We start from the raw sequence: 19472 nt of genomic DNA on the forward strand, positions 1-19472 counted from the left end.
AAGTGAGAGGAGGAATGTTTTAAGGAGAAAAAATGTACCCAGTCATGAAGCTCAGTGGTCCTCCAACAGACGCTCCAAAGTTTAAATCTCAAATGGTGGTTGCTGGATAGGCACTTCAATTGCTCCAGAAAGGCCAGACAAGCCTGAGCATAGAAGTATCAGCCAAGCAAAGTTTTTTATATTTCAAAATAAAAATATTCTAATATAATAAATACAGACACATTTTCAGGAAAAAAAAACAAGTATTTTTGGTTTCTGGAAAAAGATGACAGACAAAATACATGAACATGGGAGGGGAGAAGGGGAAAGGATTTTCCATTTTATGTCAGGCCCCTACTTACTTAGTGAGTTGAGCCAACTCAAATTCCAATAATCTCTTCGCTTCCAACAATGTATTGATCTCCTGTTTCAGCTGCTTCTCAGAACCCTTCAAGTTGTCTGCCTCAAAAGCTTGTGTTTTCAGTTCATTCTGTGTCATTTGTCGCTTAGCTGTTTCTTGTTCCAGTTGAAATGTTAGACTCTTAACCTAATTATTTAATAAATCACTTTAATTTAGAATTTTTACCAAATAATATTTTCCTGTATTTTGTTAAAAGTAATAATGTTTCACATATGCATTATTTTATGTCAAACATCACTATTTCCTACATTTTACTCATGAAATAATGCATACAAATATTCAAAACAGCCTCCAATATTACTTGGGTGCAATATCATAGGAAATAGTTTCTCATAGATTTTAGTCTATATTTCGGCCTCAGGAACCGCCCTGCTCCCAGCCATTAATTTTTTCTTTTGTAACAGACTCCGGGGGTAGATTCCTCTGGAATAGATAGTATATTCTTCAGTAATAAACTGATGGCTTTGATAATGCAGAAGAAAATATGCTAGCCACTTTGAAACCCATCATCTCTGCAAAACGTACTTCCTGCATAACTATATTGCATAGGACCCACGGACTTCATACCTGGAATCAGTTCACTATTAATCCATAGCTCTTATAAAGGAATACATATTATCCAGGGTCTAAAAAAAGATATGGCATTTGACCTACTCAGACTAACCTTCACAGCATTTAGGTGAAACCTCTTAGTACAGTTATATTCAATAACGTTATGCTACATAAACATCTTAACTTAAATAGATTCAGTTTTCTATTTCTTATCATAGAATATCTAATGCAACTCATTCTTTAATTTGTCTTTTACATAGAAAAAATGATAGGTAACAATGCAGGTTTTGCTTACTTCATCCTCAAACCTCTTCTTTTGCTCAGTGAGGTGCTCAAGCTTCTGCTGAGACTGCTTCAGGTCAAAGTCCAGCATGGAACATTGTTTTTCAATCTGAACTATTTGATTTTCTGCCCTGTCTCTTGCTGCCCTCTCCTCCTTCACTTTTTTTTCCATTTCTAAACAGGAAACAAAAGTACAATAAAAAGGTATATATGCAAAAATACAAATATGGCACTTCTAAGAATGTGTTTGCTTGACCATGCCTTTCTTAAATACGCCTAATAGTCCATCTTTGAGAGTTAAGCACAGGGTTTCTCTCCCCCACACACCATGGTTCGGGTGTTTGAAATTCTTTACAGTCAGATGAGTATGCATCTCTAGTCTACTATTGAACAAAATCATTATAGTATTGTTGCAACAGAGACACAGTGATAGTGATTTCCAGAGCATTAGGACCCTACTACAGGCAGCTACTTGTCACTCCACTAACTGTCATTATACCAGTGCTCAAAATGTTCCAGCCAGTTCATGTGTTGCTCAAAAACAGAGAGCTGCCAACAATAGCCATTTAGAAACGGAATTAAATACAATTTTTGATAGAATAGCAAAAAACATCCTAAGGCGTGTGTGAACACACTAGGGTTGCCAACTTTCTAATCGCACAAAACCGAACACCCTTGCCACGCTCCTGCCCCAAGGCCCCACCCCTTCTCTGAGGCCCTGTCCCCCGCTCACTACATCCCTCCTCCCTTTGTTGCTCTCTCCCCCACCCTGACTCACTTTCACTGGGCTGGGGCAGGGGGTTGGTTTATAAGAGGGGGTGAGGGCTTTGACTGAGGGTGTGGGCTCCGGGGTGGGGCCAGAAACAAGGGGTTCAGGGTGCAGGAGGGAGCTCTGGGCTGGGGCAGGGGTGCACGAGAGGGTGAAGGCTCCAGTTCGGGGGGGTGGGGGCAGCGGGAATGAAGGGTTTGGGGTGCAGGAGAGGGTTCCAGGCTGGGGCCGAGAGGTTTGGGGTCCGGGCTCCGGCCAGGCAGCGCTTACCTCCGGTGACTCCCAGAAGCAGCCAACATGTCCAGCTCCTAGGCAGAGGGCCCAGGCAGAGGCGCCACCCCCGCAGCTCCCATTGACTGTGGTTCCCGGCCAATGGCTGCTATGGAACTAGCACTTGGAGCTTCCATGCCTCCCCCCCGTGCCTAGGAGCCGGACATGCCAGCCACTTCAGGGAGCTGCATCGAGCCAGGGCAGACAGGGAGCCTGCCTTAGCCCTGCTGCACCACCGACCAGACTTTTAGTGGCCCAGTCAGCAGTTGAAAACCGGACACCTGGCAACCTTAGAACACACTAAAAAAACATGGGCCTCAAAGTTATGAAGGGAAGTGGCTGAATGAGTACCAGTCATGTATGATAACTTCAAAGCAGCAAAATTATAGGTAACTAATTTTCCCTTAACTTGAAGATATAAACAGTACAGGATTTTCATATTTGTAGTACAGTGATGTTAACAGATCTATGCTGACTTATACCAGCTAAGGAAATAGCCTAGGATCTTTAAATTATGTTTTACATTATGTATGTTTTCAAATTTTGATATGCATATGCATTTTCTCTACACCAAGGATTAAAAACTGGTTTTATGAACACCGCATTAAAAAAATTCATTGCCATTGTAACGGAATTAGGAAAACAGACCTTATTAGTGCTCAATATTCTATTTGAAACTAAAAGGAAATACATACCACACATTGCAACTGATTTTGCCTCTTCAATTGATTGATGTTTGTCAGTTAACCGAGCTTTAGTCACTTTATGCTCATTTACCTCCTGTTCCAGCCGCTGTTGTAATGTTTTGAGTTTATAGTTTAAATCTATTTCTAAGTTATTCTTTTCCTGCAAATCAGGACCAAAAAAAAAAAAAAAGCATACTTTATTAAAGCAGAACTGTAAAAAAAAAAAAAAAAATCTGGAGTATTTTATCAAGCCATCGAACAGGTCCACATTTCCTTATTATTATTAAATAAAAGGCTTACATTTCTCCTTATTCACAAGTCACAATATTAATAGGGTGTACTATACTATGCTTTTTTAGGTGTTTAAAAATGAGGCTTGAAAGAGAGGAAGGGGGTAATAAGGCTTTGAAGAAAAAACACTTGTTTTATTCAGCAATCTATGAATTCATAAGGTAACAATCATTTCTCATGCTGTTTTTATGGATAGGTGTATGTAGGAGCAGGCTGCAATGGACTCAAACGGGGGACCGGTGAGACAGCGCAAAACTAGGCTGGGATACCAAGGTGGCGTAGGGTCTTGTATTTGACGGTACACATTTTGAAGGCTCTTAAAGAATCTTTTTGTTAGTGCATAGGTAAATACGGAATGACCTATCTTGAGGTGGAATGCAGTGATGGCAGCCAGGCGTACACAAACTGAGCTTGTGGACAGTCCTGCTCTTTTAAGTTATTCTAGAATGTAGTCTAGAATGAGTGACAAAGGAACATTCATTGCGAGGACGTTTGGTGTCGCACCAAGTTTGGAATCTTTTCAATTTATTGAGATAAGTAAGATAAGTTTTATCATGCCTGCTACTTAAAAGAATCTTTTTTACCTCTTTTGAACAGGTCATCTCCAAATCCCGGAACCAAATTGCGTTGGAGGATTTGGCCTGTGTCTTGAGAGAGGTGTGGAGTGAACTGTAGGATGATTAGTGGACAGACTGCCATTAACACAAGGTAAGGGTACCAAATCTGTTGTGACCACATTGGGGCTATGAGAAGGACTGTGGCTCGTTCCACCTGTGTCTTGTGAAGCACTGTGAACAACAGGGGAAAGGGTGGGAAAGTGTAATGAGGAAGGCCTCCCCCAGGGACATTTGGCAGTTTTGGGCATGGTGAGGATATCTATACTTAGGAATTCCCAGAAGCTGAATATATGCTGCAGGTCTCTTGTGTCTAACTCCCACACATGATATTGTGAGAATCTCTTGCTCATTGAGTCCGCCATTGTGTTCTGGTGTCCAGGTAAGTATGAGACCAAGATGTTGATGTCGTGCTGGATACAATAGTTCCACAATTTTACTGCTTCCGAGCACAGGGATTGGGACTTTGCTCCCCCTTGTCTGTTGATATAGAACATGCAAGCGATCTTGTCCATCATTACTCTTATGGTCCTTTGTCTGACTAATGGTAGAATGTCTCAGCACATGTTGCGGACTGTACATAATTCTAGGAGGTTGATGTGCAACACAGATTCTGAAGATGACCACCTGCCTTGTACCGTCTTAGATGTGCTTGCCAACCGAGTCGGAAGGCCTCAGTCGTGAATATGGCTACTTACCACAATGTTTCTGAGGCAAGCAGAAGACACTGCCTGTCCCCGATGGAGCATACCTTGACTTTTGGAAGGAAAGGCTCGCCAGCCAGCTGATAGCAGGTAGAGATACATTCTGAGCCACTTCAGGATTTCCTGTGACAAGATAGCTCGGCTTTTTACTGTGCCATATATGGCCACAAAGAGGCAGGGAGAGAGTCTAAAGGACTCATTCCTTTTGGGACAATTGAACACAACTCTGGAGATGCCAGAGGATGGAGCATCTTTTCTCCCTGTGAGGATTGCGACTTCCTGAAGAAGACTGGCAGGAAAATTGATTGATTCAGGTGAAATTCCAAGACTACCTTAGTTATGAATTTGGGGTATGGTTTCATCACCTTCCTGTGGAAGGATATGCAAGGTGGTCTGGCCATAAGACCTTGGAGCTTGCTAACTCTCTCTGCTGATGTAATGGCCACAAGAAGAAACATCCTGATGGTAAGGCAATATACTGAGCACTCCAACAGCAGTTCAAAAGAAGGCTTTATAAGCTTTGAAAGGAGGACACTGAGGTCCCCTGTGGAAGTCGGTACTCTTACTGGAAAGAAAATATGAAGGACCTTGAGGAAATTAAACAGTAGGGGTGCGAGAAGACAGAGTGCAACTGTACTAAAGTGTGACATGCCAATGTTGCAGTGAGATTAACTTCAAGGGAGTTAAATATCAGTCCCACATGTGCAAGAGCAGGATACAGTACGACATCTTTGGTATCGGTAGCTCCATTGGGTCAGTATTATTCTGAGTTGCCCAAATGGAGAATTTTTCTCATTTGGAGAAGTCAGTCAACCTTACGGATTGTTTCCTGCTCTGCGTAAGGATTTTCTGAACCTGTAGGGAACACCGTCTGTCAGTGTTGTTCAGCAAGTCAACATCCAGGCTGTCAAGTGCAAAGATTGCAGTTGAATGCATTGTCTGACTGAGATTTGGGATATCACATTAGGGTAGGAAGGAAGATGTATGGGAAGCTGCTGGGACATCCAAAATGGTCTCAACCAATATAGGACTAGCACAATGATTGAGGCTCTATATTGTTGATCTTTGATATCCTGGGGACCAGGGGATACAGTATGATACCATACAGGAGTCCTCAAGAAGACTGAAACAGCAAGGCAATCGGCAGTTGGCCGGACTCCCACCTTGAAGCGGAAGTTCTAGCACTTGGCATTGTCCCCTGTGGCAAACAAATGTGTGGCTGGAGTCTCCTACTGACAGAATATTGAGTCTAGTATGGATTTTTACACAGACCACTCATGGTTACCACATTTTTGCACTAAAAGTCTGCTAGGTCATTGCTGATCCCTGGAAAGTGTAGAGCTAGTGGAGTCAGACCCATGTTGATAAATACCATTTCCACCATTGGATGGCTCCAAAAGGAATGCTATACAGAAAAGTCAGATGGCTTAGTTCCAAGGCACTCATGTGTAGGTTAAAATCATCATGAGACCAGGTATCTTACATTTGAACGTGGTTCAGGTGGGCACCCCAACCCAGTTCCTATAGTGTCTGAGATAAGCATCACTGTCCCCTTTTCTCATGTTCATCAGGACAAGCCACCAACAAAACTGTTGCTTGGCTTGAGGCAGGACCCATTGCTCACATGAGGTTTGGATGGGAAGTTCATGGACCTCAGTTATCATTGTAAAGGTGACAGGTAAAGTTTGGCAAGCAGCATCACGTACATGTATGTAGACATATCATCAAAGAGGTCCAGACATATATGTCCTATCATTGCTGGTGTTGACTGTAGTTCATGCACTATGACAGATGGGAATAGAAACTGTCCTCTGGCAGGAAAGACTTTGCCAAATTGAAGTCAACTAGACCTCCTAAGAACTCTATCGTCTGTGATGGTACACAAGATGACTTCTTCTAGTTCACTAGGTGTCTTAAGTGAGAGAACAGGAAGAGGACACGATCCAGGGACATTCTGGTCTCCTGCTGGGACCTGCTTCTGATCAGCCAGTCATCTTGATATAAACAGGTGTAAATTCCATGTTTTCTTAGGGTATGTCTACACTATTAGGTCAATTTAATAGAAGTCGATTTTTTTAGAAATCGATTTGATGCAGTCGATTGTGTGTGACCCCACTAAGCGCATTAAGTTGGCAATGTGCGTCCCCAGTACCCGAGGCTAACATCAACTTTTGGAGCGTTCCACTGTGGTAGCTATCCCACAGTTCCCGCAGACTCCGCTGCCCACTGGAATTCTGGGTTGAGCTCCCAATGCCTGATGGGGCAAAAACATTGTCGTGGGTGGTTCTGGGTACATGTCGTCAGGCCCCCCATTCCTCCCTCCCTCCATGAAAGCAACAACAAAAAATCGTTTCTCACCTTTTTTCTTGGGTTACCCGTGCAAATGACATACCACGGCAAGCATGGAGCCCGCTCAGCTCACTGTCACCATACATCTCCTGGGTGCTGCTGGCAGATGCGGTACTGCAGTGCTACACAGCAGCATCTCTTTGCCTTGCGGACGGCAGACGGTACAATACAACTGCTAGCCGGCATCATCATCCCATGGGTGCTCCTGGCCGACCTCTGTGAGGTCAGTCGGGGGCGCCTGGACAAAAATGGGAATGACTCCAGGTCATTCTCTTCTTTACGTTTCTTCTAATGGAGATTCAGTCCTGCCTGGAATATCATGCCAGCTGGAAGCTTCTGCCTCAGGCTGCTCTCCCAGTCGGCAGCACCGCGCAGTTGCGCCTACCCCTTGCTCCCATGGCGCATAAAGCCTGGACAGTAGTAAGACGCAGTTCAACTACAGGCTGAACAAATGCATAATGATGGTAGAATGTGCATTTGGAAGTTTAAAAGCTCGCTGGCGCAGTTTACTGACTTGGTTAGACCTCAGCGAAACCAATATTCCCATCATTATTACTGCTTGCTGTATGCTCCACAATATCTGTGAGAGTAAGGGGGAGACGTTTATGGCGGGGTGAGAGGTTCAGGCAAATCGCCTGGCCGCTGATTACGCGCAACCAGACACCAGGGTGGTTAGAAGAGCACAGCAGGGTGCACTGTGCATCAGAGAAGCTTTGAAAGCCAGTTTCATCACTGGCCAGGCTACGGTGTGAAAGTTCTGTTTGTTTCTCCTTGATGAAAACCCGCCCCCTTGGTTCACTCTACTTCCCTGTAAGCCAACCGCCCTCCCCTCCCACCTTTGATCTCCGCTTGCAGAGGCAATAAAGTCATTGTTGTTTCAAATTCATGCATTCCTTATTAATTCATCCCACAAATGGGGGGATAACTGCCAAGGTAGCCCAGGAGGGGTGGGGGGGTGTAGGGGCACCCCCTAGAATGGTACGCAGCTCATCATAGAAGCGACATGTCTGGGGCTCTGACCCGGAGCGGCCGTTTGCCTCTCTGGTTCTTTGGTAGGCTTCATGGGCCACTGCTCCAGGTCCTTGTTATAACCTCTGTCCTTCATGCCCTTGGAGATTTTTTCAAATATTGCGGCATTTTGTCTTTTGGAATGGAGTTCGGATAGCACGGATTCGACTCCCCGTACAGCGATCAGATCCAGTACCTCCCGTTGGGTCCATGCTGGAGCTCTTTTGCGATTCTGGGACTCCATGGTCACCTGTGCTGATGAGCTTTGCATGGACACCTGTGCTGATCAGCTCGCTATGCTGGCCAAACAGGAAATGAAATTTAAAAGTTTGCGGGACTTTTCCTGTCTACCTGGCCAGTGCATCTGAGTTGAGAGTGCTGTCCAGAGCGGTCACAATGGAGCACTCTGGGATAGCTTCTGAAGGCCAATACCGTCGAAATGCATCCACACTACCCCAAATTCGACCCAGCAGGGTCGATTTCAGCGCTAATCCCCTCGTCGGGGAGGAGTACAGAAATCGATTTTAAGAGCCTCGTAAGTCGACAAAAATGGTTTAGTCGTGTGGACGGGTGCAGGGTTAAATCGATCTAACGCTGCTAAATCCAACCTAAACTCATAGCGTAGACCAGGGCTTAGACATGCTGCCGTTACAGCTAGGAAGTTGGTGAAAACTCTCAGTGCCATGGTGAGTGTGAAGGCCAAAACCCTGAATTGGAAATAGTTGGCCTCCACTGTTAACCTCAGGCACTTCTGATGGGCCAGATGGACAGCAATACGTAAGTACATCATCCTGGAAGTCGAGAGCCACAAACCAATCTAGAGCTTGGAACAATGCAGGCAGGCATTACTACCCTGAGACTGAGTATGTATTTGTTGAGTCTCCTCAGGTCTAGGATAAAAGTCCAGTCCCACCCAGGAGGCACATGTGTGCCTGCAGTGGAATCCCCACTGACACATTTGAAGAAGCTGTGATTTATTTACACAATACAAAATAATTCAATACAGTGGAGTCGCATTTAACTTACACGATTTTAACTATATGCGCTCGGCAAAACAAAACAAAGAGAGAAAAACAACCATCTAAATACTGTACCTGTAGTGCGAGCGATTCCACCCGCCATTCCACTCAATGAGCGTTTGACGATACGCGATTTTCACCTTATGCGCTGACTTCAGAACCTAACCTCTGCGTAAGATGCAACTCCCCTATACATGATCATGTTCTGACCTCAGCCAGCAAACTAACATAGCATTTTTTTGAATTATGTATTATTAATTACCTTACCTTTTCACAATGATTAAGTGAGTCTCGTGCCTGTTTTCTTTCCGCTTCCACTCTTTCAAGATTATTTTTAAGATTTTTTACTTCTTCTTGTAAAGATGTAATCCGAGCTAGCAAAAACAAGTTAAAAATAGTTCAATTTCAGCTACTATGCCTAGATGCAGAAACAGGACTTTGATTTTATTTTGTCCAACTGCTAATGTATAGATGTTTCCTTTCATTAACATAAGTCCTGTTACAACATACAACAGCCACATTTTCTGATGACATTAACTTTGCTGAAGTCTTATCATGGGTAGATACAACATATAACACAATGGAGCCCCAATCTCAGTTGGGGCCTCGAGGTGCTATAGCAGTACATAAACAATTAAAATAACCTGCACAGGAGAGGTTCTCCAGAGAAAGAGGAATTATTTTTACCCTACTGATCACTCCACAAAAAGCACAAAGGCTCTCCTCCAGCCTTGAGTTTGAAACAGCTTGCGCCACACCATATGCAGCTACTTTAGTGTACTATTAAACTGAAGACTTTGAAACAGAAATACTAAGACATTAAGTTAAGTTTCCAACTGCAACTGTAATTTGGTTTCTTGTATTACTCTAGGTGTTAAATGTTAAACCTTATAAACAGAATGTATGCAACATAGCTCACAAGTATGTCAGACTATCTAGAACTCTGCACGCTTAGCATAGTTTTTTTTTTTTTTAAACCTAAAATGTCCTAGGAATTTCCAGATGATAAAATGATTTGAAAAAGAAAACACGTCTTCTTCTAGAATGCTTCCAAACACTTCAATGCTGTGCTTAGTTGTCAAACCTTTTCTTATTAAAAACTGGCAATAGCGTGTGCAAATTTCACATGGAACTCTCTGGCTAGATACCAGCAGAGCATCCTGTTCTATACACTTTAGGAACTCTGAAGAAGATTATCCTTTCATGCACGCCTAAAGAGCTGTGTTGCTCTAACACTGCATCAGTTAGGTTTGCTCCATCACACCTTACAAACTGTAAGGGAGATCTTCCCTCTTGTCCCTTTGTACTCTGACTTCTTTAAATATATTTCTTTTTCTTCATATTGGATAAACTGCCCTCTCACACAGTTACACCAGCGGCAATCTAGAGTAATTAATGTGAAATGGATTTATCCTATTAAGTTGTCTCAGTGGCTAAGCAAGTTGTCACTTGGCTGTCATGGTGGCTGTCACCTTGGGTTAGAGAATCTCATATTTCTCTTAAACACACAACTTTTTAAACTGCATGGAACTTTCTGATATTTTCACCTCTCAAACACCTGAAAAGAAAGGGTGGATTACAATGGAAACTATTCTGCATCTTAACTATAGTGGTTGTTACCACGCCTGCTAGAACATTGCTGCTGTAAAACCTTAATACATGCCAAAAAGAAAAACCTACTCCTTAACTCTAAGGATCAAGTAGAATACCCACGCTGCTTCAAAGTGAATGGTGCCTTTGGATAGGGTACAGTATTATCTCTGCTCTGTCAGTGTCCCAGAATCCATGAACATTGCTCTAAAGGGGTTAATATCCACAGATGAAGAAAAATCATGTTGGAGGAGGGGCAGGGGAAATTGCTGTTATCCACAATACTGCTTTCCCTCTCATCCCCAAAACTCAATCACACAGGAATTATGTACCTGAGTTAATATTGAATTGGTAAGACATTTGGTACCTTAAACTATATTTACAAATTTTCTCAAGTATTAGTCCTCTAGGGATACTCAATTAGTTTGTTGATTACTGCTCTACTATACTAAATGAATAGAATTAAACTCCCTGAAAACAGCTGGTACATCTTTTTCAAGCTTTACACAATGATACAGAGCAGCAAAGTGAAGTTATGAAAATAGATTTTTGTAAGAATAAATATTTACTGCAACATTAAAAAACTACATAAACATGGAATGGTTACCTTGTAAATCTCCAATCATTTCAGATCCATGACTTCTGTCCCTTCGTTCTGCTTCCAGTGCTGCTTGCAATTGATAATAGTCCTTTTCCACTTCCAATTTTGTGCTCTCTAGAACTCTGCATCTTTCCTGAAGTTCTCTATTTAGTGATTCTAACTGGCTTATGGACTTGCTCATTTCTGTATGACTCTTTCTCAATCTTGCTGCTGTATCTGATTCTGTCCTTAGTAAGTCATTGGCTTCTTCTAGCTGTTAGGGTAAGAAAAGTCGACTCCCATTCAACGTGCAATAATTAACAGATTCAGCTTTGTTACATTTATGTAATCAATACTATATGACAAATTTGAAGAAACAATGAAAACACTGAACAGCAATCACTTACTTGCTTTTGTAACTGTGTCATCTTCTCATTTGTAGTTTGTGAATGCTGGCTAATTTTTTTCAAGTCTTCTAACTGATCTTTTAAAGTGGACACTAGAGACAGAAATGAATATGGAATTCAATTTTCCTAGCAGATCAGAACAGAAAATCTGTGTGACATTACTAGATATTTCTACATGAGGCCAAATTTTGTTCTTGAATTATATACACCTGGCTCACTCAAATCACTAGGGGCTCCACATGCATACATCTAAGGGCAGAATTTGATACTTCAAATATCAAAAACAGAAATGGCTACTTTCCTGTGATAACTATGACAATCTTTTTGTTAATCAGTATTTCAAGAAAAATATCTATTCTAAAACGCTTCAAATGCTAAAAAGGTAAATTATACATAAAACTGTATAGTAGCTTACACGCCAACATTTCTAGCACATGGGTAACATTGCTTACCTTCATTTTCTACATTTCGTCTTCTTTCATTCTCCTGTTCAACTTTTCTTTGGTATTCATTTATTTTATGTTGCAGCAGCATCTTTTCCTTCTCAGTCTGAGATACTGTTGATTCTAAATTTTTTCTTTGATTTCCCTGAAATTATAATAAACACTGGTATTTTCCATTTACATTTTACAGAATGAGCCTACAAACTTTTTTTAATTCTCTTGTTCTGTAAGTAGTCTCATTGACTTCAACTGGTGAAATCTTGGCTCAACTGAAGCCAGTAGGGCCAGGATTTCACCCAGTGAGACTACCGATATGAACAGGAGGCTTGCAGAATGGAGCCTAATAATTCCCAACATCACTTTGAAGTTTGTCTCTAATTAAATCTTCCAAATCACTGCAATAACTGTATTTAACACAAAAGCAAAAATTACCTGTTTACAATAACTCCTCACTTAATGTTGTAGTTATGATCCTGAATTTTTTTTTGTATATACATATACACACATATATATATATATATATATATTTTGTGTGTGTGTGTGTGTGTGTGTGTATATATATATACACACACACACAAGTTTTAAACAAACAATTTAATACTGTAGACAGCAATGATGACTGTGAAGCTTGGTTGAGGTGGTGAAGTTAGAGGGTGGAATATTTCCTGGGGAATGCCTTACTGCTAAATGATGAACTAGCATTCGACTGAGCCCTCAAGGGTTAACAAGATGTTAATGTAGCCTCACACTCTACAAGGCAGCACAAATGGAGGGAGGGGAGACAGCATGGCAGATAGAGACACACACCCTGTGTGTGGGGGAGGGAGGGAGAGAAGAGGAGCATTGCCCCTTTAAGTATGCTGACCCACTCTAAGTTCATTGCCTTTAAAAAAAAAAATCAGGAAGTTAGCTCTCTCCATCCTGTCCCCATCCTGCTCTATATGGAGAAGGGGTAAGCAGGGGGGCAGGAGGACACTGACATTAGCCCCCCTCTTTCCCCCTCCCCTGCACAGCAAGCAGGAGGCTCCCGGGAGCAGCTCCAAGGCAGAGGACAGGAGCAGCACATGGCAGTGTGGGGAGGGACAACTGAACTGCTGGCAACTGGTAACCTGCTGGGTGGCTGCTGCACAGGGAACTTATGGGAGCTGATAGGGGGGCTGACGATCCACCCTGGTTTCAAGCACCCACCAGCTAGCTCCAACAGGCTGTTCTTCCTGAAAGCAGTGGACAAAATAGGCGGCTGCCAAACAACGTTATAAGGCAGCATTGCACAACTTTAAACGAGCATGTTCCCTAACTGATCAGCAATGTAACAACGAAACAATGTTAACCGGGACGACTTTAAGTGAGGAGTTACTGTATTAGGTTTATGAATACTACAATATAATGATGTGCTAGAGGATTATCTGCACACAGATTTTTAGAAATCTAGCTAATTTTGAAAAATTATATTGAATATTCTGAAGAACGAGGGTAAACAGTGTTCAGCACAGGATTTGAAATGCAGGAAAGTAGTTTTGAATTGTAGAAGCAAAAAAAAAAAAAAAATTTTAAAATGTTAAAATTACATTTTGCACTTTCATAACAAACATGGCCAAAATGATTTGTGTTTTGGAACGTGGAGATTTATTCTCAAATTTAAATTGGAGTGCAAATTTTTACAGGAAAATTATAAACCTCTAGCAGTATGAGGAGTACACTGATCCACTCAACGTAGTTAAAAATTCTGTGATTCAGAAAAACACAAACTTACCTCTTCATCCAGTTCCTTCATTAGCTTGTCTAGTTTTATGTTTGAAGTCCTATAAATAATTAATTATTTTAATATGTAAATGATTAAGATCTTATTTTACATGCCTGGCATTTCAATATTTAAACTATTTAAGACCATTATTTAAAAAAATGCTTACTATGTGCATGCCACTTCATCCTAAAACCAACATTTTAAACTGAAGAATGCCACTAATCAACATAAAGTAGTTTATAATAGCACAATCATTAAATGTATTGACTGGAGGCAATGTGTGTCAAAAATGGTAAGGGTCAAATTCTGTCCCTAAATCCACAAAAAGGTGCAGAGTAAGAGGTTTCTATAACTAGTAAATGTTAGTCAACACATATTCTGCCATTGTCTAGAAAGAATCTCCAGTTGTGCACATCCCACATCTCTAAGAATGTGGATCTCCAAAAGTGATCAATTACCCATACAAATATGTCCATATCATATATAAAGATATCTACATGCTATTACCACACAAAAAGTATCTCTAGAAGAAAACTGGGGGGGGGGGGGGGAAAAAAAAAAAAAAAAAAGAAGTTACTGCAGAGAAAAGGTGAAATAAGTGCTGAGTAACACCCCACGGGGGAGGGATAGCTCACTGGTTTGAGCATTGGCCTGCTAAACCCAGGGTTGTGAGGTCAATCCAGGGGGGCACTTAGGGATCTGGGGAAAAATCAGTACTTGGTCTTGCTAGTGAAGGCAGGGGGCTGGACTCAATGACTTTTCAGGGTCCCTTCCAGCTCTATGAGATAAGTATATCGACAAAGGAAATATGAACTGGTCAGCCAGCAATACGGAACATCCATTGATCCGCATTAAGATCTCTACCAGTTCTATACGTTTGGTATGGATGTCTGTCCCTAGTTTTGGCCTTTATAAAACAACATTAGGCCACATAAACGTTAATTTGTAGTTATTTACCTCTGTCCAAAAAAGTTATAGCATAAACAATTCAGACCGTATTAACTGACATGTAATAAATAGCAGTTTATACCAATATATGTAATCAATTAGGGCTGTTGATTAATCGCAGTTAACTCATGTGATTAACTCAAAAAATTAATCACGATTGATTGCAGTTTTTATTGCACTGTTAAACAATAAAATACCAATTGAAATGTAGGAAAACCTCCAAAAATATTTAATACTTTTTCAAATATATTGATTTCAATTCCAACACAGAATACAAAGTGGAGATTGCTCACTTTATATTATTTTTATTACAAATATTTGCACTGTAAAAATTATAAACAAAAGAAATAGTATTTTTCAATTCTCTGGAATGGTGGTTGAAGCATGAAGTGACATATGAATCTTTAGCGTATCTTGCAACACCGGCTACAACCGTGCCATGTGAACCCCTGTTATCACTTTCAGGTGACATTGTAAACAAGAAGCGGGCAGCATTATCTCCTGCAAATGTAAACAAACTTCTTTGTCTTAGTGATTGGCTCAACAAGAAGTAGAACTGAGTGGACTTTTAGGCTCTAATGTTTTACATTGTTTTATTTTTGAATGCAGTTTTTCTTTTGTTTTGTTCCCAATTCTACATTTGTAAGTTCAACTTTCATGATAGAGATTTCACTACAGTATTTGTATTAGGCGAATAGAAAAATATTAATTTTGTTTTTTACAGTGCAAATATTTGTAATAAATACAAAGTGAGCACTGTACACTTTGTATTCTGTGTTGTAATTGAAACAAATATATTTGAAAATGTAGAAAACATCCAAAAATATTTAAATAAATGGAATTCTGTTATTAACAGCGCGATTAATCACAATTAATTTTTTTTAAATCGCTTGACAGCCCTAAATCAAATCTATTAACCCTGTGATAAAATGTGTTTAACTGTGAGACATCAGAAGACATGCTGATGTTACTGAATACATAGTCAGTGTGATTGTAGGGATACAATCGTTGAAAATATTTCTAGCATCCCACATGCTGCCATGTGGTACGTAGTCAATATGTGGACAGTGAAACTCTGGATATGTGTAAAGAGCACACTATCTACTAAATACTACTATGTGGTCTGAATTCCCATATGACCATTTTTGGTAGCAATTCTTCTAAGATGACCAACAGCTATGTGTGCACATTAAGCTCCATGATTATCAGATTTTCCGCTATATGCCCATGTTGATGAAGGTGCAAGAATAGGCAGTAATTTGTCAGATATTTACTTTTTTCAAGAACATAACAGAAAACTGCTGCACGTATCTGTCTTAATCTCAACAAAAGTCACAAGCTGGACCTTTCAATAGTACTGTGGCATTTAAGATACCAAGATGCTGGACAATCTTAAAACTCCAATATTCTAGTACATGTAGTGCCCACAGTATTTTACGTTCTTAAAAAAAAAAAAAAAAAAAAAAAAAAAAATGTGTTCACTGTGTCCTGCAGGTATTTGAAACCTATCAGGGTAGTGGAAGGAAAAACAACATGGAGTTCAAATATTCAGGGGTAAGATGTGTCTTTCACTGATGCGAACACAAACAATTCATCTTCCTCTTTAAATACAAAAGAAAAACAAACATTCTGAGATATCATTTTAAAGTGATTTAATTTGTGGCTTAGAATCTCAGACTACTGTATTACTATAGTAGCAATATTGATATCATGCTTGTAATCCTTAATATATTTTTTACAGAGCTGATTTTTATATTATTTAATTCTGAAAATGTATTTAAGTTCAGAGTCTCACCTGCATTTTTGCTCCATTTCATCTTTCAATTGCATTTCATTTTGAAGCTGCTCTTCTAACTGATAGATAGTTTTCTGCATATTTTCCATCTTAAAGTATATAGACACACATTAAAAATGTATGCATTACATTCTATGAAACTAGTAAAAAAAATTCCAGCACTTGCCTGGACTAGCTAAATGATGTCATAATCAATCTATTTTATATCAAGCATTTAATGACAAAGAGGAATGGAAGAGACTAGTTTCCACTCTGTGCACCAACACTGGCATGAGAAGAAAAATGTAAAGACTATGTTTTGTTGGTTATTAAAGTGTGATATTCTCTTTGAGTCTTTTAAAATAGATTAATTACAAAACAACAGCAATGCAATATAGCAGTTGAAAAATCAAGTGAAGTATTTCTCAAAGTTCAACTTATTCCTGCAGTGCTATCTCAGCTCACAGATTTCATTACACAGAATATGTAAAACTGAGTAAGGCCTGATCCTTCAAACATCTAGGCTCAAGAGTAAAGCTTTATGCACCTGAATAGTACTGCTGAAAACACATGAGTAAATTACTCATATGCTTAAGTGTTTACAGGACAAGCCTAAATTATTATTGCAAGGGATACAGGAAAAGTTATTTGTATTTACATTAAAATCTCCTTTCTTTTCCCCTCTAGTAGGAAGATCCGCAGATCTTTTTCAGTCAATCTTCTGCCTGTCAACAGCTCTGGATCAGACCTGGAAGCCTCTGATAGGGAGGAAATGGCTCAGTCCCCAAAGACCTAGCCAATCTGAGAGAATTTCCACATCTTCTACTGTATGACCACTTTATAAACCTTTGAAACGACTAACAAGAACTTCAGATCCTCTTACAACAATAAAGTTACTACACAGGATCTCTTCTTTGCCATAAAAAGAGGACCACCAAGATACATCCCAGATGTTCAATATTTTCAGTCTCTTCAGGAGCTTGGCCTTAGCTGGTTCACCCAGTCTTCACTCAATATTTTAAGAGCTGCATAGAAAAGGATTTACAGTTCCAATTTATATCCTGAAAGGAAATGTATCCAAGTGGTCTTGCTATCTATGCCATCATCTTCCTCAAGTAACTCTTCCTAAAGTATGTTGTCTAGAGGAAAGTGTAGGTGTGTTGCTACTCTTCTATACAACAGTATCTAAATACTCTGGGGCAAGAGCTTTGTTTTGATCTCCCCCTTATTCTGAGGAGTCAGACAACTGTCAGTCATTTCAGAAAGAGGGATCAAAGCACTGCTCTTCCTAATTCTCTGAGATTCACCCCAACCATTCCCCTTCCTACTGAATTTGTGCTTTGAGAAATTAGGTTCTACGGCTTCATAGTAGGATGATGGAAAAAGGAGGTTCCATGTGATGTGTGTCCCAGCTCCTTCTGAATACTTTCTACAGGAACTGTCCCGCTGCTCTGCTGGTATCTGATATTTGGGGAGAAACTCTAATGCTCTTTACCCGTCTTAAATGGGAGAGGTGCGAGAGATTTTTTTTTTCCTGCTTCTGAGCAGGATGTTTCCTCACTTCCTTCTTCTATTTTTTAGACTTTTCTTGCTACTCCAATGGAAAAAGGAAGACCGAGAATCCATACTCCTTAAGAGGCTGAGGAGTTTGGCAAGTGACTGCCCCTGCTGGTTTTATCATTTTGCTTTCTTCCACACCATTGGGCTGCTCTGAGGTATCCAGAGGTAGAATGGAGAGGCTCTGTAACTGTCCTCCATCTAGACAAGACAGTATGCTTTATCAGTTTATTAGACTCCGCCACAAGGCTTTGAGATATGAAGGTGTTCCCCAATCTGTTCCAGAGGAAGTGGACTCCAACATGAGATCTTAGAGTAGCCCTGAATGAAATCTAAAGAGAGAATCCCACCTACTGCTGTGCCATAGAAAGTGTGTAACCCTTGAAAGAGACAATTCTTAAGTGGTACCCCTTTGACTTTATGGATGGTGTATAACCCCATAATTTGTAGGGACAAGGGGGGGACCAGGGGAAACCTGTACATGGAGCAGCCATTTTGCCTGAATGAGTCACACAGAAAATAAGGCTGGGTTATATAAGGACTCACCCACACTTTGATAAGAAAGGGCCTGGGAGCTGAACAGAAATAAATGAAGGGCTCCTACTTGCTTCTCGGTGTCTGGGTTGCTCTCCTTTTTTGTCTCTCCATGCTGACAACTCCAGGGTGGGTTTTTTTGTTTGTTTGTTTTTGTGGAGGGGAGAGGAATAGTTGTACACACTGGCAGTTGGGGATGATAGCCCAGGAATTTCTGTACTCAATCTTGCTGGCTTGTGGCTTTGGCTGCCTGTGTGGTGCAGTTCCCTAAGAGGCCTGCCCAGACATGCTGCGCTAGCAGCTGCTGCAGCCAGATACCTTAGTTATCAAGAGAAGTACTTTCAGAGAGGTTTCTGCTAAGTCTGAGGCTAAATAGCACCCCCAGCAAAAGTCTGGAATTCAACAAACTGAACGGTTAGAATAAAAACATTTCTTTGTGTTTTTGTTTCTTTTCAGTTTCTGTTCTGCATTCTGGGGTAGGGATAGGGTTACCATATTTGAACTTTCAAAAAAGAGGACACTCCATTGGGGAGGGGGGGATTAGCCCCGCCCCCATCCACTCCCTCCCACTTCCCATCCCCTGACTGCCCCCCACAGAACCCCCAACCCATCCTTGTCCCCGATCGCCCCCTCCGGGACCCCTACCCCTAACTGCCCCCCTAGGACCTCACCCCCTACCTATCACCTGACTGCCCCGACCCCTCTCCACACCTCAACCAACTGACAGCCCCCCCAGGTACCTCCGACCCATCCAACCCCCCCCTGCTCCCTGTCCCGACTGCCCTGACCCCTCTCCACATCCCTGCCCCCCAGGAACTCCCAACCCATCCAACCCCCCCCGCTCCCTGTCCCCTGACTGCCCCGACCCCTCTCCACACCCCCAACCCCTTGACAGCCCCCCCCGAACTCCTGACCCATCTAACCGCCCCCTGACTGCCACGACCCCTCTCC

The 19472-nt window shown here is 41.3% G+C and overlaps 1 protein-coding gene across 2 annotated transcripts in view; it reads right to left on the reverse strand.

Annotated features, from left to right (window-relative positions):
• The window catches only part of ROCK1 (Rho associated coiled-coil containing protein kinase 1), a 182948-nt gene that overhangs the window by 56793 nt on the left and 106683 nt on the right, over positions 1-19472 (reverse strand). For both annotated transcript variants that reach the window (XM_034762738.1, XM_034762739.1), the window contains exons 12-20: positions 16452-16540; positions 13718-13766; positions 11974-12109; positions 11522-11613; positions 11142-11388; positions 9212-9318; positions 2969-3119; positions 1248-1408; positions 342-526 (exon numbers count right to left, since the gene is read on the reverse strand). In XM_034762738.1, coding sequence (XP_034618629.1) covers positions 342-526; positions 1248-1408; positions 2969-3119; positions 9212-9318; positions 11142-11388; positions 11522-11613; positions 11974-12109; positions 13718-13766; positions 16452-16540 — 1217 coding nt within the window. The remainder of the gene's footprint in view (positions 1-341; positions 527-1247; positions 1409-2968; positions 3120-9211; positions 9319-11141; positions 11389-11521; positions 11614-11973; positions 12110-13717; positions 13767-16451; positions 16541-19472) is intronic.

This window comes from Trachemys scripta, chromosome 2 (genome assembly GCF_013100865.1).
Source record: "Trachemys scripta elegans isolate TJP31775 chromosome 2, CAS_Tse_1.0, whole genome shotgun sequence".
In the NCBI taxonomy this organism is placed as follows: Eukaryota; Metazoa; Chordata; order Testudines; family Emydidae; genus Trachemys; species Trachemys scripta.